Below are 24,098 nucleotides of genomic sequence, written 5' to 3' on the forward strand. Positions count from 1 at the left end.
GCCCCCCAGAATGGACCCGGCCGAGGGGTCCGGTTCGCTGTATCTACAAGCTCTGTTTTAGACCCTGTTCCTGTCAGCGAATAAACCTCTGTTTTACTGGCTAGCTGAGAGTCACGTCTGACTGCAAAGTGGGGGTGCAGGACCCGGTGGCTTCCCCAGGACCCCGCTGGGGTGGACTCGCTGTGGGAAGCGCACGGAGGGGCAGAGGATGCTGAATGCTCCATGGAGAGACCCAGGAGGTGAAGCTGTGTGAGCTTCTTGCCCTGAACAAGTCTGCTCCACGGGAGAGGAGGCTCCCCAAAGTCCTGACTGGCTTGGTGGGGAGCAGTTCCAGAGCATCGCCCGGGGACTCCGTGACACTCCCTACCCCTGTCAAAGTCTGGGGTACCAGCGCACCTGTGATGGGATTACCACCCCACACTGGGAACCTGAGGGCTCTGTCAGCTCACTGGCTTACACCTGGAGGTGTAGAGAATCAGTTGGTTATCTGCTGGGTCACAAAGAGCTGTGCCCAGCAGGAGGGATCCAGCAGAGAGGCAGGACACCTCAGGGGAGAGTAGGTTTTGAGAGCCTCTCCAGGGAAGGGAACTCTGATAGAAGGCCAGGAAGGCAGCTACAGGGTGGAGTGAGCACCTCTTTGAACCTGAATAAAAGGGCAGGAACTGAACTTTAGGGAGAAAACCCTGGGAGCTGATGCTCACTACAGGAGCTGAAAGGTGTCTGCAGAACCTGGAAAGGGTCTCTGGAAAAAGGCAGGGCAAGATAGGAAGAAGTCTGGAGGCTGAGTGAGAAGACCTTGGCTGCTCACTATTGGGTCCCCAGAGTGGACCCTAGACTAGAGTTGGGGGTCTGGGTTCCCCTACTAGCTACTGAGGAAGGTGGAGTGAAACCTGATTCAAGGGGTTACTACTATTAAAAACCCTGGAACAAGGTGTGTAAGGACCTCTGGGCCTAGAGTTAGAGGCAGGAGACTTGGGGTAGGATCATTGGATCTTTGACCGTGGGACTGAATGTGACCTTCCTGACGGGCCAAGTCACAAGAGGAAGCGGACCATGGGGCCAGAGCAGCTGCCAGCAGGGGGCACCAGAGCAGGATAGCCTGCTCCACCAGGCCCAGCCACAAGGGGGCGAGTCACTCTTCTACAGCCCCCATCTGAGCACAGAATTTGGCCTTTAAGATCTTGTACGAAAGTCTGTCTTTAAAACAGTATGTTTTGGCGGTGGTAATAGCCAGAGACATTCCCCACTGTTTCTGGGTGGGGCACCAGTGTGAAAAATAAAAACCACAGCTGTTATATGACCACTTTATTAACTGTAAAAAAAAATATACTCTGTACACAAAGAATTCCTATGCAAGAAGATCTGAACATTACATTTAACAGTATTATTTAGTGCAATCAATTGTAACTAATAAATATTTCCTTTACCTCATCCAAGAATAAATACTGTCTTAAAGGCATTACCCAGTGGGGCAATATTGCAGTTACAAGCACATTAGCACCCTACTCAGGACTTTGGGGGAGGGGGTGTGACACTCTGATGGTCCCTTACATGCAGGGCTACTGTTTTATTGGAGATGGGCCGTGCCAGGGCTTTTAGCTGGTAATAAAAGGAGCCTGACTTTTTGGTAGCGGCAGCTCTGGTCTCATCTCCACGGGCCACCCCCCGCCAGCCAGGAGAGGGAATTGATCCTGAGGGAGCTGGAGGATCCTGAGGGAGCTCACGGGGAGCTGCTGTGCCTAGTCACCCGCCGTGCCAAAGTTCATGGCGGCCGTCAACGTGGCGGAGAGTTTGCTGGCGATTTTCTCTGCTATTTTCTGCTGCTTCTTCTGCCACCTGCTAGCTGCCCGCAGCCCCTGCCCTTGCTGCAGGGGGTCTAGGGCTGAGATCTCCTCCAGGCTGGAGGCTCTGGGAACAGGTTTCTCCACGGCAGCAGCTGCTTTGTTCTTAGCCTTCAGTTCCACCGTCACAGTGCCGAGCTCCAGATCTCTGTCTTCGTCCATGGCTGTTTCTTCCTCTCCCGCTGTCTCCTCTTCTTCCCTCTCTGCCCCTGCTGGTGAGGCCGGCGGGGGCGAGGCCAATGCCCTCGGGAACAGACGGGAGGTCAACCAAAGCCTCCTGGTTGCCTTGCTCCAGCGTGTGCAAGGCACTTACCTTTGCACATCCTGCACAAGGGTCTGACACAATTACAGTCCTTGTGCTTGGGAAAGAACCCCTTCGGTGCCCCACTGTGGGTAAAGGGTGGGGGAGGGGAAGAGGCAGAGTCATGGCCAAGTCCCCCCCACATCATTCACAAATGCTGCAATCCCATGTGGCCTGGGCTGCTCACAATTCCCCTCTGAGCTCCCCAGGGTGCAGTTCCACATGGCGCCCTGTTCAGGGCAGTAACTATAGGCCAGATTTGGTGCCACAAGAACATGGCAGTGGGTGAACTGAAACTACTGGGGAGGAACAAAGAGAAATCAGATGGAACTCGAGCCAGCGCAGAATTCTATTTGTGGCTGGTCATACCCCAGGTTTTGGTTCAGACTATCAGACAGGGGCAGTAGTGGAGTTTGGATCTGGGGCCAAACATCCCCACCTTTTGGTGGTGTTCGGATCCAAGGTGCTGGGTCGGACTCATCTCTGGTTTGTACGTGAGGATGGCCTGCCTGCGAAAATGTTTCATGATGAAGTTTCACATGCATATAGCTAGGAAATTAATGCAGAACAAAATCAAATGTGGGAGATGAATAAGCTAGGAGCAGTGTCTAGCATAGACTTGTAGAGCTGGAAGAGATTCCAGGACCTAGTGGCTAACAAAGAACTGAACAGAATAACATTAAAAATACAGATATATACACATTATATACTGCTCCTTCAAGACTCTTCCTGTTATTCCTAATGCTTAGCAAAAAGTCCCAGATCTTATTTAGCAACCCTGGGGATTAACAAAGCTTGCACTCTGTTTTTGAGATTGGTTACATAAAAAAGAATGTCCCTGGGTTTTCCTAGAATATTAGTTAAATTAAAATATGCTGGGTACATGGTACATAGCTTCTTCTAATACTACCGCACAGTGACCAACACAATATGAAATACTTGGTCCATCCAATTCATGTAGGAGCTTGGATTATAAAATACAGGCCAGCGTTTTCCACACTACTAGGTGGTGGCTGTATATGCTGTATGGGACAGAGTCTGGTCTCAGTTACACCTGTGTAAATCCACTGATTTTCAGTGTCCAGAAGGCTCAATAATTTTGTTCACAGAAGAGGTAAAGAAGTCTTTTTCTGGGGGTGGATCCATCGGTTTTCTGAGTGAGGAGGAGGGTAGGTCTCATTTTATTATCACAAGTGCACTGAGCACTTGTACTTCTCTGCAGTGTTTCATCTCTCTGCATGTGCCTCCCTGCCTTCTCTACAGAACCTTGTCACCCAGCTGAGAACATGTCTGTTGAATTCCCACCCAGCGCTTTCTCTTTTGCTGTCCACCTCTCTTCAGAAAACACACCAGGTCCTGTGTAGCTCTAGAAAGGAGCCTTTCACCTTGGATGACGAGACCCTGAGCTCCTGCCCCATGCCTGCCCCAGACGTGATCTGCCCAGTACCTTGCCAAGTTGTCCTTTGGTGTTCAAGCTGAAAGAGATCTTTGGAGGCCAATTTTTTCTTCTTATGTAGAAGTCTTGATGAGAATTTTGACACAAACATTCTTCAGCTTTGTTTGTCCCCCATAGACTTCCCCAACTGCACCAGAAAGTCTGCATGTGTGGTTTTATTTGTATTTTTCCTCCACTAACAATATAACATTTGAAAGACCTTTCAGTTTCTTTCACAGTTTTCTCAGGTACTATGTTCCTATTACTTGGACACTCACTTCTACTTTAAACTCTCCAGAATCCCACACCCCTTACTCCAGAGCGGCAGAGAGAATCATGCTAAGAGATGACACTGTCTTAACCCTTCAGCGTACAGGATGCAATGGCAAAGCCCAGCCAGAACACCTGTCAGATCTGTGTGTCCTGGTACCCAGTTAATCCATCCATCCCTTCCTGCTCCAGACCAGCTATGACACAGGCAAGTTTGGAAGCATCTGAATGGTTCTTACAGAGAGAAGGTGGATGAGGTAATATCTTACATAGATCTCTCCTTGTCAGTGAAGAGACACATTTCTCAGGGCAGGCTAACCTTTCCTTTCATTTGGGTGCTTCCAGGGTTAAAATCACAATGCCAGATACCTAAGCTCTGAGGCCACACACCAATCCTTATTATTCTCATGAGAAATTGGCGTGTTGGGTCGTCTGGCTCTGGGATCTTAGCTAAATCGCTGGGCTGGTTTGTGAAAGCCTTAAACCAAACGGCTGTCTCCATCTTCTCAACATGGAGCTCTTGAAAAAGATTGGCTTGGCTGGAAGTTCAGGCATCTGCCCCAACCTGGCTAGTATCATTATCTCTGGCAGGAGGGATTTTGTTAATGCTTTGTGTAGGGAAAACGCTGTAGTCTGCCCACTCCAGCGTCTTGGTCGGCTTCACTCAGTGAGCCGGTGTCCTGATTAAAGATCAAGTTCAGAGATCTCACTCAACTGATAGAGCAGGGTGGAGAAGGGAGGTCGGTCTTCTTTCCTCTGAGGGAGAAAGAAAAGAACAGCATTAAACTCCAACTTGAAAAGTGTTACAGGGTACGAGAGAGAACCTTGTAACAGGCCAGAGACTGAATGGTAACACAGGTAGAATCAATTCTTAAAGGGAAAAAATAAAAGTGAAAATGTGACTGAAATTGTCATAGGAAGCAAATGTGACCTCGTGTGTTCAGGGCTTTTCTCCCTTTGATTTATGTTTCCTTTCTGTCAGCAGAGAAGTTGGCCCAATAATGGCTGACTTGCTTACGAATCACTGACTTTGACTTCTGCCCTCTAAAGCGGGACCAGCAGGATGTGTTTTAACCTGGAGTTAGTAGCATGAGTTCAAAGCCTAGCGAAGACAAGGCAGCTTGCAGCTGTCACATGTGTTAGTAAGTCAAGTTAAAGACCATAGTGGAGCCTATGGTTTACCATAACCTGTTAACTTGTGTGAAAACTACACACTGCTTTGTCCCGAAGATTTTGCCTCATGTTAGCTAACTCAAGTTAAGAACACACCGTTTTTCCTAGTGAAGACAAGGGGGAAGGGATCATAATATCTTGCCTGCGTATGCTACAGTACTAACCGCTTTCCAGCAGCTGCTCATGAGCTCATAGATGGCCTTGGAGGCCAGCTTGGGTTTATAGAGCCGGAGTCCTGCGTTGATTTCTTCCACCACCTCTGCATTGGTCCGGTTTTCGTAAGGGATTTTGCCTTCGCTGAAGACCTCCCACATCAACACTCCTGAAACAAACAAAAAAGGAAATGGTAGTAAAGGAGCAACAGTGACCTGCCCAAAACATCCCTCCCCAACAGCTGGTTTGAAGGGTCCTTGGCACCCCAATCAGCCCCCCAAAGCCCACCATTTTTATCTGCTTTAAATCCCCATCCTTGAAGAGCCCAGGCTGTGGCCACCATTCTTCCAGCTGAGGAGCACTAGATCGGACTCCCCTCCAGATCACACCCACATCTCTCTCCCTCACCAGCCCGAAAAGTCATTGAGACACAAGCCTTTCCTCGTCCCCCACCCCCCCACACACAGGAACCAAGCATGCTCTGTCTACAGGAGTTCAGTGAAGAAGAACGAGGCTGAACTGCTCCACTTTGAGAGATTATTGTACCTGTTCCCTTCCATATGCTAGCAGATTATGGTGACAGGAAGGGGGCGGGGGGACTATCTAGTGTTTAAAGCAGCTTAAAGAAATGGAAGTTAGGATTGTAAAGTACTATGAGATGAGATCTACTGACAGAGCTAGGTATTAGTATTGCAATTCTGCTCCCAGCTCACTCTTTGACTAATCTCGTGACCTTAGGCAAGTCTCTTAGGGCCAGATTCGTAATGTTATTTAGATGCCTGACTCCCATTGAGGGCTGTAGGGGTTAGGCACCTAAATACATTTAACAGTCTGACCCTTAGTCTTTCTGCAACTCAGTGTCTGCATCTGTAGCCATGTGCTGGAAGGTGAGACTCCAGGACTGCCTTCCCCACTTGATCAGATGGAGCCTGGGCTTATTCACTTTTAAGGAACACTACAGCATTCACCTGCTCTCCCAGGCTTTGGAGATGAAGGTGAGTTAGCCAAAGGTGCATATAGGGTTGACAGAGGAAGTGGAGGTATATATTCATCCTGAGAGGTGGAGGGGTAACAGAGAGCTCACTCTTCATTGCTAGTTTAGTTTGTGTGATGTTTTTGCCTTTAATGAACTGCATCTAGGAGAGGCACATCTACGGCGGCCATGACTGCGGTACCAGATGCCTCCCAAGCATGATTTAGTTTGTATTTTGACAAATGAACAGGAGCAAAACTATGAAATAAAATGTGAATAGGCCAAATTAGCCACCCAAGCCTCAGCTATAGGAACTGCTCACCAGAAGAGATGGCAAGTTGTCATGAACTGTGATGAATGCATGTGAAATTGCGATGGAATTTCTAAGGGATTATGGTGCATATTTTACCTCATGAATACCAAAGGAATTCACTGGGACAGAATATCAGAGGGAGTCAGCAGAAAGGATGGCAGGAAAGGTATGGTCGCTTCTCTCTTGGAGAAAGAAACAAAGATACACAAAGGTATAGGAGGAGTGGGGTGGAAGAGAGACAAGCATAGGAAAATGACTACAAAGTATGTTGCAGTCGTGTAGGGGGACCTTATAAATACAATGAACAAAAGTTATTTTGATTCTTGTGAGGGTTGATTCGGGCAGTCGCCTGATATGCCTATTTGGCAGTACATGTGCACCTTGTCTTGGGCTGCCAAGGAAGTTATAAAAGGGAGGTACAGATGTAGCCAGACAGAAGGATACATCTGGAATAGATACATGTCACCTACAGCCTCATTTTTGCTCAACAAGGTCCAGTTCCCTGCATTGTTGATTCTTAAACAGGGAGAAGGGCGTCAGTATTTCAACCACGCCAGACCACTCTTTAGCAGAGGGGATACTGGGCCTGGCCTATCAGACTGGATTTATTGTGGAATAGCCTAGATATCTGAACTCCCACAATGTGCTGGTTCCTAGAGTTGAGAAGCCAGTACTCATGTCCAGTTCTTTTAGCCTGGTCTTAGCAGGATGGTTTCAATCCCAGCAGAGCAGATTAATGGTCTGTGGGTAATAGAGCAGAAAGACTCCCAGGGACATGATGCCATGACATGACAGAGGAATCCTCTTATGCAAACCCTGCTGCAGGGGAGATAATAAGTCAGACGGACATTCAACAGTGGTGTCTGCGAATTTCACAGAGGAGAACCGTGCAATGCAAACAAGCCCCACAAATGTGTCTTTCTGTCTTTAGATAAAGCTAAATCAACTTTCCCTAGCTTGGGTCTACAAAATACTGCAAATAATGTCAAACTACGCAAAAGCTGGTGGGAGCTGTATGGCCCTGAAAGGGGCAGTTTTAGATAGAAAATCCTCCTCTAACTTATTGTCCACACTAATTTCTGAATGGTTGAGTAGAAGAACATAAACCAAACCTGTCCTTCAGAGCACATTTCTCCCTGTGTCACAGCTCTAAAATAGCCAGGATGCTGTGGGATGTCATGGTCAGTTCTATTATCAACTGTTAATCTGTAGGGTGTTTAATGAGAGATGACAGAATGCTCAGCACTGTAGTGAACACGGAAGACATAGCCCCATCCCAAAAATCTCCAGCTTGGATTTTCAAAGCTGTCTAAGAGACTGAGTATCAGAGGGGTAGCCGTGTTAGTCTGGATCTGTAAAAGCAGCAAAGAGTCCTGTGGCACCTTATAAACTAACAGACGTATTGGAGCATGAGCTTTCGTGGGTGAATACATGCATCTGACAAAGTGGGTATTCACCCACCAAAGCTTATGCTCCAATACGTCTGTTAGTCTATACGGTACCACAGGACTCTTTGCTAAGAGACTGATTTGGCACCGAACTCCCACTGCAGTCTAATAACCATCCAACGGGGCTTCATAAGCAAAATTACTTCAAACTATGTAGAAGGACAAAGTAAGGGAGGAGATTCTTGAGCACACAATAGTTTGAGGCCTACTCCTGCAACATGTAGGCCTGGGCACAATGGTTAGTGTTGTGAGTAGCCTCACTGACTTCAAGCCATGGACAGCACGCTGCACTGAGTCATTTTGCAGAGCCGGGATTCGCATGCTGGCTGGGAATCTGCCAAACACTTAAGTGACATGCCATGGATTAGCCTTTGTTAGGACTGAGGTCATTGCCATTAGCACTTTGAAAAACTGTCCAGTGGTTTTCTTAGGGGTGAGGGTTCAGAAAGGAGAGTCACAGAGCGATACAGCTGAGGGTCCAGGAAACCTGAGAGCAGGTCAGGTGAGAAAAGAGCATGAAGGGAGAAGTAACGTTTTAGATGTTCATAAAGCAAATGGCGTGAGCAGCGTAAATCGCAGGCGGTGGTGAGTTCTGAATAACACATCATTGTCCAAGGCTGACATAGCATAGGCTCCACTCCTGTTCCCTCACAGTTCCCTGCCAGTGCACCTCCATTCTGATCTTGGACACTCCATGTGTAGCAGCCCCGGGCCTCCTGAACCACAGACAGTACCTGGAGCTGCAGTACTGCAAAGGTGCAGCAGGTTGGATTTGCAGTACCCCACAAAGCCTAACTAATGTATTGTTCTTTTTCCTTTGTCCTGAGAACAAAGGATTTAGTGCCCCAGCAGTCTTTATGCAGACAAATACCCGCAGAATCCAGCAAGCGTTCTGCCGGAATAAGGGCTTCCCTTCAGGACCAAGCTCCCGGTGACTGTCTGATTAGCAGCTTACTGAATTTCCCCCTTTCTGATAAAAGGTTCTTACCAAATGACCAGACATCAGACTTGGTGCTGTAGTTGGAGTAGGAGAAAACCTCTGGGGCAGACCATTTGACTGGGAATTTGGTGCCTGTGGAGCTAGTGTACTGATCATCCAGGACATACCTGGAACAGACAAAGAGCAGAGCATGCTCAGTGACACGCACTGTAATGCTGAGGTGTCACATTGCATAGGCCACACACATGCCACATTACCTTGACATTCCAAAATCCGACACTTTGACGACTTGGGATTCTCCTACCAAACAATTCCGAGCTGCCTGCAAAAAAAGGAGAAATACAGGAAGATCATTAGCACTTAAGTTTTCTCCACTATGAATCATTCCCTTGTCCTCTGATAGACAAACAATATTTAAAGAACTGCTTAATTGCCCCATAGAAATGTTGTCTAGCTGAGCAATGTGGAGAGTATAGTGAGATGGGGTCAGACAATTTAAGTGCTATAATTTCCAGTTCAGTTTAACCTCAGTGCTTCCCTGTTGTTAAGAAAGTCCTACATGGGGTAGTTTGACTTGTAGTTTGCTCAGCTCTTATATTTCTCCATCCGTTAAAAATTCAGGCAACTACCCACTGACCCACACGCTGTCTAAGCTCAGGTTAGCCAAACAATTGATAACTACTCCCCCCCTCTCTGGGAATCAGGAGCAATCTGAGCTGAGTAATCCAGTCCTTCTTCTACAACAACAAATACATGTCTCAAACGCAGCTTCTTAAAAGCGACTGATGTGGCCTGACATAACATGAAACAGCAGCTGCAACATTTGTATGGAGCAATGGAATTATACACAGCAGAAATCCATGGCTGGCCACGGGACCACTGGTTAATTAAAGGGATATACCAGAGGAGGGGCGTTAGTAACAGCGCACCCTGGAAGATGACAGAGCTTTGACTTCTTCACTGATCTTAGCCATGAACACTTTGTTCTTCTCAGAGTTGCCAGCACCACCAAACCGACGGAGCTGGAGTTAGTAGTGAGGGGAGAAGCAGCACAGGAGAGGGCGGGGCTTTGCCCCCTGCCTCCTCCCCTCAATGCAATTCAAGGACTCCAGCAAAGGAGAGTAGATAGGGCTCCAGAGGATGCCTCTTCCACTAGAGTGCTTCCCTCACTCCCTGCTATTTCATAGGCTCCTTTGGGCTTAGCACGCACTCAGGCTCAGCCAAAAGCCACTGGGCCGATGCAGGGAACAACTGGGGTGAAAATGCCCTGTATAGGCTAATCCAGACTGCTCTGCAATGAGGAGAGACGGCAGATCCTCCTCCAACAGATACATGGGAGGGTGAGGGAGCTGAAATGAGGCAAGAGGGAAATCCCAAGACATTAATCAATCCTGGCTGCCTCGGAGAACAGGACAGTTTATGGGGGACATACCAGGTCTCTGTGAATGACAGAATTCTGCTCCAGATAAGCCATCCCTTCACACACATCTTGGCACATCCCCAAGAGGGTTTCCTTGGAGAAGCTGCCCCGCTGGTTTCGGAGGTAATCCGACAAACAGCCATGCTCCATGAACTCAAACACCAGGCATATGGGAGCCTGTTCCATGCACACACCATACAGCTGGACTAACTTGGGATGAGAGAGTTTCCTGCAAGGAACAAAAGCATGTGCAGGAGAGGAGAGTGAGGTGGGCTCATAGGATCTGCAATCACTCACAGAAGTTACCATAAATATATGCCCCAAACACTATACAGTAACAAACCTTGTTAGTGCCACTGCAACCTTCCCTATCTAAGCATAAGCAGCTCTTGCTGTGAGATGGACAAGTGTGAACATAAAAGAGGGAAGTTGGGGCAGATTCTAACATCACACTAGTTCAGCACTGATATATCAACATTGACTTCAAAGGAGTTATTCTGCATTTACACCAACCTAAGTGAGATCAGAACCAGGCTATTGAAGAGTCAGTGTATGTGACAAAAGTCTAGGGGTGCGAATCAAGGCATCCCGGCCTCTACACTCAATCTTCCTGCCCTTCCTTTTACATACTCACTTTACAATTACCTAATGCATTTGTCTTTTAAATGTGGCCGCACTCACATTCAACATGGGTATACAGGTTTATGGTCAGAAAAGTATTGCACAAGACATGCTGACAAATTCTGTGCACCCAAAACACCCCCAGGAACAACTGGTCAAAAAAGGTGATGTTTTTTCATGAACATGTTCAAATAAAATGGATTTTGTTCCATTTTTTTGTCAAAAAAGCACAAAACAAACATTTGGATTGCCAAAAAAATAATTGTTTTGTTTTTTTTTCCCAACAAAAGCCAAAAAAGTTCAAATGAAATTTCTTCTTGTGGCAGTTTTTGTCCAGAACCCCACATCCCCGTTATGAAGAAATAGTGATCTAGCAGGACCTCTGGGGTATTAATAAAAGTATAGACACATTCTCTCACACTAAAACTTCCCCTGGCCAGTAACTGCTACAGCACATGCGTTTATACACATCTTTCTAATAAACAAGCCAGCATCTAAGCACAGTTTCGTTTACATGATATTATTTTGATGTTTCAATAGGGTGCTCTGAACCTTGGTTGGGTTTATTTTTTCTGTCCTACTGAGCATGCCCACAATATACCAGCTGAGAATACAGAGTGGCCACTTACATCATGACTTGGGCCTCCTCAATAAAGTCTTCTTCTGACATTGCTCCTTCCCGAATGGTCTTTATAGCGACTTTAGTCTGCTCAAGCCAGTAGCCAAGATGGACCAGCCCAAACTGACCGCTGCCAATCTCCTGCACAAATGTTAGCTCCCAAGGATTTATGACCCATTTTCCTGTTAACAGTAAGGGGACAAAAGGAGTAAAGATCTACCAGTAACACCTGAGGAAGAATGGACTTGCAGGTAAGGCACTGAACTAGGATTCGGGGGATCTGCTTCTGCTTGAGTAATTCTGGGCAAGTGATCTCTCTCCTGCCATTCATCTCCACCCTCTGACAAACAGGGGCTAGGGACACCATTCCTTACCCACACTGGCTAATAGCCATTCATGGACTTAACCTCCATGAATTTATCCAGTTTTCTTTTAAACACTGTTATAGTCAAATTACTTAAGCTCTCTATACTCCAGTTTGCCATCTGAAAGCCTGGGATAATAATTATTCCTTTTTCCCACCCTGTGTCTGTCTTGTCTATTTAGACTGTAACTTCTTCAGGGCAGGGACTATCTCTGCATATGAATATATGCAGCACCTACCATAACTGGGCTTTGACGTCAGTTGGAGTCTCTAGGAATTACAATGATGACGATAACAATAATATTACTGTAGGAAACAATGTACAACAACAATGGGCCCATCACACGGCCCCCAACTCTCACAAATGGCAGCATCACAGGTTACTTGGGAAGATGAATGGCAAGCTTCAGTATTAACTTCAGTATTTAACATTGACTTAAACAGGACTGGAAGCTATTCAGTTTCTCCCAGAAGGCTCCTTTACTCAACAGTGTGCATGGTGCAGTGCCTACAAGTTCCCTGGGGTCTTTCAAAGTCTTGTCATCTCTCTTGGAAATGTCTGAGTGTAAAGACTTGGAACCTGCCAGTTACTGCTGGGAGGTCTCCATAAGGAGATTCAGGCTCACAGAGCCAACCTACGCTCCGGAGATGAACATGCTATCTCAAGAGAAGTATAGGCATGGAATAACTCCTTACCATAGCTCAGTCCTGCAGTGATAGGGGCCTTTTCTCTCCAGGAGCAAACAGCGTACCGCAAACGAGTGACGAGACCTGGATCACGGAGGAAAATATGGGCCCCAGGTTAACGCAGCTGACTAACGGTGAAAAAGTGCAAAGGTCACATACCACCATAGCAATGTCTGATCATTGGAAACTGGTAAAGAAATGAATGAAAGTAAATGTGTGCCAGCCCATGCAAAAGCTGCCTTTGGGAGGTCAGCGGTAGGTGTTTTGGTATTTTGTACTGGATTAAAAGGTACTGGGGACACTTGTCATTGTGTCCTCAGTCAGGGTTGCTGAATCAGAGAATGTGTATATGGTCTTTACTAGAGCAGAATGTGGAAGGGTTTGCATAGTCTCCTTCATTAAAGTCACTGGAAAAGTTTGGGGCAGGTGTTAGGGAAATATTCTTAACAGCAGGAGCAATTATGAAATTTACAACCACAAAAGGTGCTCCAAGTGCTCCACTTTGGCTCCTCAAGAAGGGATTTGGTACAATTTGGTACTGTACCTATAATGAATAGTTCTGTAAAAAGCAGATTGAATGACCCAACTGGTGACCCAAGCTGGTCTTTTATTTCTAACCCTAGTGTTGTCTAGAAATAACTTTTTATTCTAAGAGAAGCACGAATTGAGAAGTCCTGCTCTGAGGGCATTAGATGTTGTCAGTGCATTGCAGCAACTGCTAAATCCCACTTGGTGGCAGCCGAATCTCTGTTCAGGTCAAGGGTTGTGACTTCCTGTCTGCTCAAAGGAAGCAATTCCGATCTACATCAGCCAGAACCTTCATTTTTGCTCAGTCACTAAACAAGAGCTACGTAAATTAGACGTCTCCATTATCTGATGTTTGATTCTGCTGCAATATCATGTGGTACCTGATATTTAGAGGCCATCTTTCATGCACAAGGCATCTCTGTGAGCTTTATAATGTCAAAGGGTGGATACAGGCAGTACGCGGGCTGTGTAATGTATGCTAGTGCAGACCCTATGAAATCTACAGTAGATCACACACCGTCTTAGACATTAGAACCTGCTGCAGTTGAGAGGTAATGTTAGAAACTATGTTGAGATTAATCCTTTACTGTCATCAGAAAGTGCCATGGGATCTTTAACCTCCAGCTAAACAGCTGCCAGAAATGAGACAGAAAGGGACTCACTCAGTTGAGCATTTCATCTTACGAGCAGAAGTCCTGAGAGCCTTCACTCTCCCCAACTGCATGGGAAAACAGTACTCACCTGCTGCGTTGTGCTGGTGGTAGTTGATGAGTTCGGGGATGGAGTCAAACACGTGCTTTTCTGCCAAGTAATACCGCTTGGGGTTCTCATCAGTCTCTTTGATGTGATAATGCTTGATAACTGGGTTGTTGTCGTTGCTGAAAAAGAAGACATATTCTGTAAGAATAATAGGCAGCAACAAAAGCCCAGAAATAGGGGAAATGAAGGGAAGAGGCAAGAGCAGTCTCACACTGCAAAGATTTTCCTAATTGTTCTGCGCCTGAATTTCTGTAACATTTGGCGGCACCCGAGGGAAAACGGTCCACAGAATACAAGGTATCAAGCAGGACCGGCGCCAGTGTTTTTGGCGCTCTAGGCACATGGCCATTTCGCCGCCCCATGCGCTGCTCCCACGGCTCCGGTGGAGCTGCCGCAGGTGTGCCCTGCGGGAGGTCCACCGGAGCCGCAGGACCAGCGGACCCTCCGCAGGCACGACTGCCACAGGTCAACCGGAGCCGCCTGCCTCCCCCGCGGCAAAATGCCGCCCCCCAATAATCCTGGCATCCTAGGCGATTGCCTAGGTCGCCTAAATGGAAGCGCCGGCCCTGGTGTCAAGAGAGCTTTGCATCTACATAGCATGACATAAGCAATGTGTTGCTTAAACCTTCTTTCTGCTCTTCTTCCTGGAGTCAAGATTACAAATATCCAGAGCAGAATCCAACAATATGGAAAAGTATGTTTGTGAGTCCCAGGGGTGTGCTGTAATGTATTAGAATTGTAAATGTCGTGTTCTGTTACTCCCTAGGATGGAGACCTGCCCTTTGACTGTATGAAGAAGAGGTTCACCTTTAAGAGTGAAACACAAAACTAAGCTGAAACCTGGAGCTCACAAACAGAGTGTGGAGAAACTCTGCCTTTGGGTCTAACTAAGATGTTCCCCTGCACACAAAAGGAAGAACCTCCAGCTGCTGAAATAGTGGGTTAATTTTAAGCCTACCAATGAGGCAGACAGCCATTATATTGAAAGAGTAACAAGAGGGATGAGCTACAAAAATCAACAAAAACCACTTGCTTGCTTATTCACTCTCTCACTTCCCCGATGGCCTCACCTGTACAGACAGAGAAGTCTCCCTTGTGGTATTGGGGACGCAATGTTGCCATCCTCAAAGCTGGAATTTTAGCCAATCGCCTGAGACAAGTAGCCTCAAATAGCCTTTATAGCACCCCAGCAGGGTCCCTGCAGGACAGTTACGGCACAGCATCACTATGTCCACACAGCCACAGGGGAGCCTCACTATGGAGCTTCATCCCTTGGGGATAGGACCGTGTGAGGCATGGGGCTGGCCCTAATGGGAAGCTCTCCCTCCAAGAACCTGAGAGAGGAGAGCCCGACAGAATGAGTGGCAGGGGCTGGCTCCAGCATGGAGCCTTGCCTCTGAGAGTCTAGCAGCTGCTGCTGGTGTACTCTGCACGCACACCCCTCTAATGCACTGGTGCTTCGCGTCCACACCACCACCATCACCTAGACAAGGCTACAAGCCCTAGTAACTTCACCCAGATTTCAGCACAGGGAACAATTTGCAGCCCCAAAAGTTACCTGTTGCCAATTCCAGGTATTTTGTCATGGAGTCCTTCAAAAACTAGCCCAGCTGGTGAAAAATCACCCTTCTTGGCAACACTCTTTAAAGGCTGAGCTTCCCAGACAAAGAGCTCTTTTTCCTATGCATGGCCAGTTGCACCTGGACAGAGCCTATAGTGCAAGCACCTTAAGCACTGAGTGATCGCTGAACCACCATCTAGTTCCAGTAATGAAGAGGAACTAAGAAGATACCCTGCGTGGAAGAATGCGGTAGCTAGAAGCCAGAGCTGAAACTCTGGAAACGTGGAAACCAACTCGAGAAGGATGAAGAAGCACTGCACTCTACAGAACACCACAGCCAGGAGCTCTTAGAGAATAGGCTGTGAGCATAATTATCACTACTTCTGCTTTTTGAAACTAGGCTTTCTACTTCATTACCAAAACCTTTTCTGCTAGTGGCATGTTGTGTGTATTCTGTATAATCCTGTAAACACTTATGGGACTAGCTTCGCACATGTGTACTACCCCTGGGATCAATGAGACAATCGATATGCGTAAAGCAATATGCGTATGTGTTTGCAAGAGCACAGCCACATTTGTGTTTTCCCCAATGTATTTTGATCTGTGTAGGGCAGTTTGCCAGACCTCTACGCCCGGCAGGTGTTCATCCCTCTTTTTCAGAAGCACTATGGTTCTCCCCGAGTTCTTCCTTTATGAGCAGAAGTGACTCTGGATGTTCAGACTCCCACATAAATTGCTGGCTGAAGCCACTTAATCAATGCAGAAACCTGCTGAGCTCAACTGTACCTTAATGCCTTGGTGAAAACGGAGACTGTGTACATGCCAGGCTGCCTCGAATCTCTCACCATGAAGGCACCTTCCTTACCCTGAGCCAAGAGTAGAAGGAAGAAGGGAGGTTAGATGCACGGTGTGAATAGAAATAGGTTGGGGGTATGTCACTTTACTACCTGTCTTGCAGCACCGAACACAATGGTGCTCTGTCCTTGACTAGGCCTCCAGGTGCTACTGTGATATAACTGATTAATAATAATAACTCCTTTGATCAATGAGGCCCTGAAATTTGGAGCATGTATCTGGCATGAGTTGCTCTAAACACTTCTTGCCCCTCCCTCTCACCATTCATGATGGGAAATGCTGGCCAAAACTCGCCCACATGCAGAGCCACACGTTCTGGAGGACCTCGAGCAGCTAACAGTCGTTGAGACAAATATGCTTCAGATACAACCCACAGTGCAGTCACGCTGGTGTGAGAGACAGGAGAAATCAGCTCCCTGAGCAGCGCGTGGACACCTCCAGTAGGAGTTTATAGGAAATTTTCAAAACACAAACCCAGCTCACACAGGTTTTTATTTCCACCGAAATGCAATTTTTTCAGAGAAACAAAATCTTGCTCTTTTGCTCTGCTGTTACTAGAACTGGTCATAAAATGGGGTTTGGTTTAATGGAGAAAATTCTGACAAACTATTTTTTCCTCTTTTCACTGAATTTTACTTTGGTGAAATATCAGAAATTGAAATTTTCCAGTGTTCAGCCAAAACATTTCAGTTTTGGGGCATTCAGTGTCTTGGTGAAACAGCAAAAATTTCTGTGGAAAGCAGAAACTTTTTACAAAATTCTTCTGTTTAGTTGAAACCCCAGTTTTCCTTTCACTAACAGTTATGAAGGAAAATGTTTGACCAGTCCTCGTTATTATGGAGCATCTGTTTGGAAAGGGAAGGTGCTCACACAAAAGCTGTGCAGAGGCAAGGAAAGTTTTTTTTATTATTTTGAAATGTGTTTGGCCCTTTTCTTATACCACACTGTGGGTGACAGCAGGCACAGAAATACAGGAGGAACTTAGGATTCAACTCTCTTATAGCCCGGACAGCCCACAGGATCTTTTAAATATTAGAGACAAGGTGGGTGAGGTCTTTTATTGGACTAAGTTCTGTTGGCGAGAGAGGCAAGCTTTCGAGCCACACAGAGCTGTTCTGCAGGTTGAGTGCTGTGTGTGGCCCAAAACGTGTCATTCTCACCAACAGAAGTTGGTCCAATAAAAGATATTACCTCACCTGCCCTGACTCTCTAATATCCTGGGACCGTTACAGCTACAACTATGCTGCATGCATTAATTAAACGTTGTTCTTCATTTGACACCATACTGTTCCCCTGGAAAATGCAGAGGGACATTCTCTCTGTGGTGCTGGTGGTGCTATTCTGGATATGTCTGTGGGTGTTTTCAAGGGGGAGATATCACCTGAACTCTTTCTGCATGGGCTGTGCAGAGTCATTGTGGTATAGCTAAGCCACCTCCCTTCCCATCAACCATGGAAAACTTGGAATAACAAAAACCATACTCAGAATACAGAGAAGTGGGCAAATGTGCTCATGAGAATGAGCGGTATGAGTTGTTTATAGACACTAGTTTTAGGTTGCCAGCTGACTTTGGCAGGCACTTGCAGGAAGCCCCATTGGGGATCTGCATAGGTGGAGGGGTTCACTAACGAGGACCCCTTTTCAGGGTTAGGGCTGTAGAGCTGGCAGGTGCTGTATAAATTTCCCCTGCAGAGCTTTGCCCTGGCACCTCACTCCTGACCTGCAGGCCACTCCTTGCAATTCCAGTCCAGGGCCCCATGACAAGTGGAGATGGCCAGCCAAGCTCAATTATGGGGTATATGGAGAGACAAACTTTTTGTGGGGACTAAATTCCTTAACCCACTGGGAGTCACCCAACTTCCTTCCTCCTATGCAATATCTTCAAGCAAATTGGAGTCTAAACAAACTCATTCAAAAAGTAACATCACTTTACCTCATCTTTGAGGAGTACTTCTGCTTTGCTTCTGCTGATATTCTTATTGTACCATCTGAAAGCATCAAAAAGTCTCAGTCAGCAATTCCAGGCTATTTGGACCAATCATATATTGCCTTGTTTAGCTTGCATAAACAAAGCCATTTTTAAAAAGTCAATGAGCAACTTGCAGCTTAACAATGAAGAAAATATACCATAGAACTGCCAATATATGCTATGAATTAATATTCATGTCTCTAGATTACCAGTTAACTCAAGGGATGTAATACATTTTGTAAAGGCTAATATCAAGCCTACAAAGTAGGGCCAGTCAAAACTGTTTCATGGAAAAGTATTTTTGATGGAAAAATATCTTTGAATTATATGAAAACTTTCAAGAAAATATTTCCATCATTCATATTTTCCTGATGGTTTTCAATGAATCGGTTTGAACAATTAGTTTCCTTTTGATTTGAACAGAAACAAAGAAGGTGTGTTTTGGGTTTTGTGGGATTTTTCCCCTTCCCCTCCGCCCACTCCCTTTTTTAATCTCAATTCATTTCATTGATAACAATCTAAAATGTAGGGGAAATTTTCCCCCAAAACAAAAATATTTGGTTTTGTGCAAAATTTGTTCATGGAAGAAAATTCCCATTTTTTTAACCAGCCCTTGTTTTATTAGTAATAGGGAAAAGTTACTGACTTGAACTAACATTCTCACTGCGTCAGAAGTATAAAATGAGACTGTCCAAGAATAACATCAAGGGTAAGGTGAGAATGCTGCAGTTCCCTGTTCATCTGTGTGATGTTACAAGACAGGTTCACAGGACCTGATTCCTCTGTCTTCTAACTAATATGATCATATACGTCTGTTCTGTGTGGCCGTCAAACATTACCCAAACAAGTGTCATAATGACTACGCAACGTGCAAGACAGTGGGACTTCAGGCTCACTGACTCAGTGGTAGCTGTAATATTAATACTACCTAGTTCTTATATAGCACTTCTCATCACTAGATCTCAACGCACCTTACGAAAGAGATTAGTATCAATGCCACTGGAACCGTCAAGGCCCATGAAACAATATACTTACTCATATATTTGCAGGTTGTCTGGTGATTTTTCCACCAGGTAACTGCTTGGTACATATCCTTCGTGACTGTTAAAAGGAGATTAGGATGTCAATATATCAGAAAGCCAGGAGTTTCTTTGTACATGTACTGTCAGCTTTGAAAACTTTAGTCTGTAGGAAACCTCACTCCATGCTCTGTATTTGCTTGTTGTTTTTAAGGGATGCCAGCCAAAAATTAATCCAGACAAAAATTAATTTGTAAGGAGCTGATGTAGCATATTCCCTCCACCCCAGCTGAAAAGGAGGATTTGTGTACCTATGGCACAGTTAGAATTGTTTGAGAAATCTTCCAACAAAACATTGGTTTTTTGGAAAACACCGATTTGTTGAAACAGAAACTCTTTATGGGAAAGAGTTGGTTTTTAATAAATTTCCCGTTTTAAAAACAATTTGAAAGAAGTTTCAAAACTGTCAGAAAGTTCCATTTCAACGTTGTTCCAAAGAGAAAAAGTTCCAGATTGGGGTAGGACTTTTCATTGCAAAATGTAAAACTGATTTTTAACTGATAGTAAAAAAAATGAAATGTTTTGACATCATCAAAACAAAACTATTCAACTGGCCCAATCTGACTGTTTTGGGTTCATGAAAATTTTTGAGATTTTGACTTTTCATCCTGATTTGGGATGGGAAAAAGTTTCAAAACCTCACAAATTCCCATGAGACAGGAAAACTGTTTCCCATCCAGCTGTAGGCACAGTGCTTCACCCAGGGCCATGCAGTTACACATTGCTCTGTGCTCAGGGCTGCGTGCTAGTTCTTAATCCCACACAGTGGAATTACTCATTTTCAGCAAGTGTTATGGAACCAGGCTGCTTGGGAGCTGCAGTGTTAATATGATTAATTCAGCCAGTTTAAAACTGGTCTGTGCTGTAACCTGCTGAATATTATCCTGAAAACACTGGAGCTAAGTGGCTTCTGCTTCCTGCTTGGGCTTCATTCTCTGCAGGCTTTGCAGAATTCTGGTTTCCAAAGCTGTAGGGCTGTGTTGCCAGCTGGGGGTTGGTATGAAAATGGAATGTGTTTTAATTAAAAGGCCAGATTCCATATACATAAGCATTTCCTCATGCTACTTTTTCCATTAGCAGTTCCACTGAAGTCAATGGGACCCTTCCTCGAGGAAGGTGCTACTCACGGTGAGTAAGGGTACCAGAATTTGGCCCTCAGCCATTTTTTATAGAGTGTGTTTTGTGATGGACACACACAGCAGATTTACAAATAACTTAGGCGCTGCTAGGACAAAGGTACCTACCCATTCTTATCCTGAACCATCCACCAATGATCCTCAGAGTTGTCGATAACGTAGTACTCCTCACCACGCTGTAAGGTCAGCTCCTGGGGATTCTGAGCCTTGTAGTCATATATGGCCATTACTAAAGCATCCTTGGGGTCTAGCAACAACCTCTGCAAAAAAGGAAACCAATAGCCAGGCTCAGAATTTATAGCCACAAAAATAAAGGGCAAGTAGCTATTAACTGCTAAGTCGGTGCAATGTACCCTCCATAGTGGATCCCATATCCTTGATGCTGGGAAATTTACATGGAAAATGATTGGGTTTCTAGGCCCCTGGTGGGGGATGATGGGATCACTGAGAAATTCCCAGCCCTTTTGAACAACAGCAACCCCGGCTGCCTGGGGAAGGAGCAACAGGAGGACAGGTTATCAGTGCTCCTAGGCTTGCCAACTTTGACTTGGAACAAGTGTGAAGTGTTTCGGTGTGGTGGTGATTCAGCAGAGCAGCGCTCCTGCTTCTCTCACAACAAAGTAAAATATTGCAAAGTTGCTGCGTTTGTTAAACTAAACTGCATCTTAATGAGCAAACTTAGCTCCTAACATGGTGCTGCTCATACACAGTTTGAGAAAGACAAAGGTGAAAATCCAAGAGAAGCACAGAATCCAGGAAGAATCAGGGGTGTGCTAATCTCTTTGCACAGAATAGTGCACTGAACAGCAATGAACCCTAAATGGGGCATTTCCTCCAGTGCAAGTTAATCAGACAAGACACTGCTGAGGCTTCTCCTGCCTCGCTGCACTCACCCAGTTATCTTCAGGAGTGGGAGGAAGAGGCTTCTTGGAGGCTGAAATGAAATGAAGTAAATTAATTTGGAACCAATCTAGACAAAACCAGAGAAGAATATCAGGGAGCCATGTAAGTGGCATCGAAATGGCTGAGGTATAGAGAAGACAACCTAATTTAAGAATAAGAAGGCTTGGCTCCTTATTGCTGTTGGAATAAGAAGTAAAAAAAGACCCTCACACTTGCATAGCATCTTTCAGCCAGAAGAACTAGACCTGAAGGTGTTGTATGGGGGTTGCTGAGGCACTAGCGGAAAGCAGCTGTTGGTAGAAGGCAACGTTTGTTTCCCTCTAGCAGCACCATACAGCCAATTCAGAAGAGGAAGTGGAGAATAACTTTCTCAGCTGAAACCACAGGGCTAATGGAGGTAGAACAAAGTAAAATATAATTTTGCCATGACACAGGAGCAAACTCCCTTCGCCTGAGAGAATTGTCCAGGGTCGTTTCCTGATCACAAGTGGTCAGCACCTTGGTTTTACACCTCATTCAAAGGACAGCACCTAACACCCTGGTGAGGTAACTGGGTCAGTTTTAATTCAGAGGAAAGAGTACAGTTTAAAAAGGATGATAAGAAGACGAGGATAAGGCACATCCCGGGAAGGTGGCACCATTTCTCTTCCCTGGAAATGTAGCACAATATTCTTCAGCGCTTTCTACAAGGTGGGATGAATCTTACTGTTGCTTGGCACAGACATATCGAAGACTGAGAATATCTGTAATGAATCCCGTACCGTCCTTGGTGGGGTCATATTCTATACACCCGGCTGCCAGCTTCTCTGTCTGGGCACAGCATCTCCATCTCCCATCTATCCAAAAATTTGGATGATACTTTGGCACCAAATTGTTGTTGTTCCTGGTTTCTGAAAGAAGTCAGGAAATGTTTTGTTTTAAAAAGGATTTATACCACAAACCGAGGTGTGTGGCACTGACGCGAGCTCTGATAACCACCAGTGGACGTGAGTGAAAATCATCTGAATTTCAAGGAAAATTGTTTTCCCTCAGTCAAAGGGTCTGAACGCTGATGACAACCCTCTTTTTGTGAGTATCTTCAGCCAGCTGTATTGAAATGTTCTACTTTCTCGTGTAAGGAGTGTATTCTCCCATCAGTGGACACAAATAACCCTGATGAACATAAATGGAAGTTATGCAATTGCACAGGTGAAGACTAGAACCGTAGCAAAGTGTTTCTCTTTAAATTCTTAACAACAAAGGCCAAAAAAAAAAAGCACTCATAAAAAATAGAAAACCTGACTTAGCATGTAGCAAAGACGCTTATAAGAGACCACAACTGTACCGCATGTGTAGGACACAGTCAGTTACTACTGTCGGCTCAGTTACAGTATTAGCTGTATGGCTCAAAATTGGCATTTAACATTTAGCTTTCACACGCTTAAATACCCATCTGACTGTCCTCGTGAGGGATTAAAGGTCCCATGTTTGAAATTAGTGCTCTCTGTGTAAAAACCTTCTTACTATTTAAAAAAATATCTGCAGGCCTGCACCACCCGGGCCTGTTAAATTGCCCTGTGAAGATGAAGTTATGAAACGTTTAACTAAAGGAAGTGCTAAAGCGGAGAGCTAGCAATAGCAGCCTCTTGCAAAGTAAATGGTTGCAGAGTAAATGCAGGAACAATGCACTTCATAGCAAGGCCAATGTTTCCCCAGTAAATGGAACACTCCCCTCACATTGCAACAGCCCGTCTTATAAACCAGGAACAGGTTAAGGAGGGGGGGGGAGGCTGGCAATCCGTGTTACTAAACAAGACCTGCCTTATCTCAAGCGCTGTGGTCCTTTCACATTGCAGGGCTCACCACACTTTCACTGCATAATCAACACAATGATCCCAACAAATATAAGAGGGAAGGAAATAAATACAAAAGGAGAGGGAAATATAAAACATTCACAAATAAACCTCCCAATAATTACTTCTTTAGGAAGATTAGCAAAGAGTCCTGTGGCACCTTATAGACTAACAGACGTTTTGGAGCATGAGCTTTCGAGGGTGAATACCCACTTCGTCGGATGCATGCATGTTAGTCTATAAGGTACCACAGGACTCTTTGCTGCTTTTACAGATCCAGACTAACATGGCTGCCCCTCTGATACTTTAGGAAGATTGTTATCCAAACAAGTAGTCCTAACTGTGGTTGAAAGATTTTCTACACACCAAAAACTCTCTTTATATATACCAAAAAAAATAATAATAATCAATCAAGTGAAATACCCCCTCTCCCCCAGCATAAGAAGAATCAAGGTTAGGACAATGTATTAATTAACTAATGTTGCCAGTGAGATCCAACCAAAACTTTCCTGTGCACCAACTTTTCCAAAGACTGCTGAAACTATATCCTAAAATTTGCCACCATGCTGTATAACCACCTGCACAAGTGCTGTTCTGCATGTGCAAATATAAGGCATTTGACTACCTCTGAGCTGTCATTTTTTTCTAGTCTATGGCTACTGAGAAAGCAGGGTTGGAATAGGTGACTTTGAAGATTTGATTTGATTGCACACAGGTCTAAGGTTACCTTCTTTCAGTGTAAACACCCATCTTTGCCGGCTCTCTCGATCGGGTGCAAACACATACAGCAGGTAGTTGTCATGAAGAACCTGGTGAGGGGACCAGAGAGAGAAGCAAGCCAATGATTAGAAATGGCTCCTCCTATCTTTCATATCCAGGGGAACTCGAAGCACCTCACATATCAAAGAGTTACATACC

The 24,098-nt window shown here is 45.4% G+C and overlaps 1 protein-coding gene across 1 annotated transcript in view; it reads right to left on the reverse strand.

Annotated features, from left to right (window-relative positions):
• Positions 1 to 1,290: 1,290 nt before the first annotated feature.
• The window catches only part of ITK (IL2 inducible T cell kinase), a 45,050-nt gene continuing 22,242 nt past the window's right edge, over positions 1,291 to 24,098 (reverse strand). Inside the window, exons 3-17 of the mRNA XM_050961294.1 lie at positions 23,908 to 23,989; positions 22,110 to 22,238; positions 21,339 to 21,379; positions 20,554 to 20,705; positions 19,266 to 19,331; positions 18,195 to 18,249; positions 16,193 to 16,272; positions 13,828 to 13,964; positions 12,568 to 12,642; positions 11,518 to 11,689; positions 10,280 to 10,496; positions 9,105 to 9,169; positions 8,896 to 9,014; positions 5,185 to 5,342; positions 1,291 to 4,603 (exon numbers count right to left, since the gene is read on the reverse strand). Coding sequence (XP_050817251.1) covers positions 4,532 to 4,603; positions 5,185 to 5,342; positions 8,896 to 9,014; positions 9,105 to 9,169; positions 10,280 to 10,496; positions 11,518 to 11,689; positions 12,568 to 12,642; positions 13,828 to 13,964; positions 16,193 to 16,272; positions 18,195 to 18,249; positions 19,266 to 19,331; positions 20,554 to 20,705; positions 21,339 to 21,379; positions 22,110 to 22,238; positions 23,908 to 23,989 — 1,620 coding nt within the window. The 3' untranslated portion in view covers positions 1,291 to 4,531. The remainder of the gene's footprint in view (positions 4,604 to 5,184; positions 5,343 to 8,895; positions 9,015 to 9,104; positions 9,170 to 10,279; positions 10,497 to 11,517; positions 11,690 to 12,567; positions 12,643 to 13,827; positions 13,965 to 16,192; positions 16,273 to 18,194; positions 18,250 to 19,265; positions 19,332 to 20,553; positions 20,706 to 21,338; positions 21,380 to 22,109; positions 22,239 to 23,907; positions 23,990 to 24,098) is intronic.

Source organism: Gopherus flavomarginatus, chromosome 7, assembly GCF_025201925.1.
Source record: "Gopherus flavomarginatus isolate rGopFla2 chromosome 7, rGopFla2.mat.asm, whole genome shotgun sequence".
NCBI lineage: Eukaryota > Metazoa > Chordata > Testudines > Testudinidae > Gopherus > Gopherus flavomarginatus.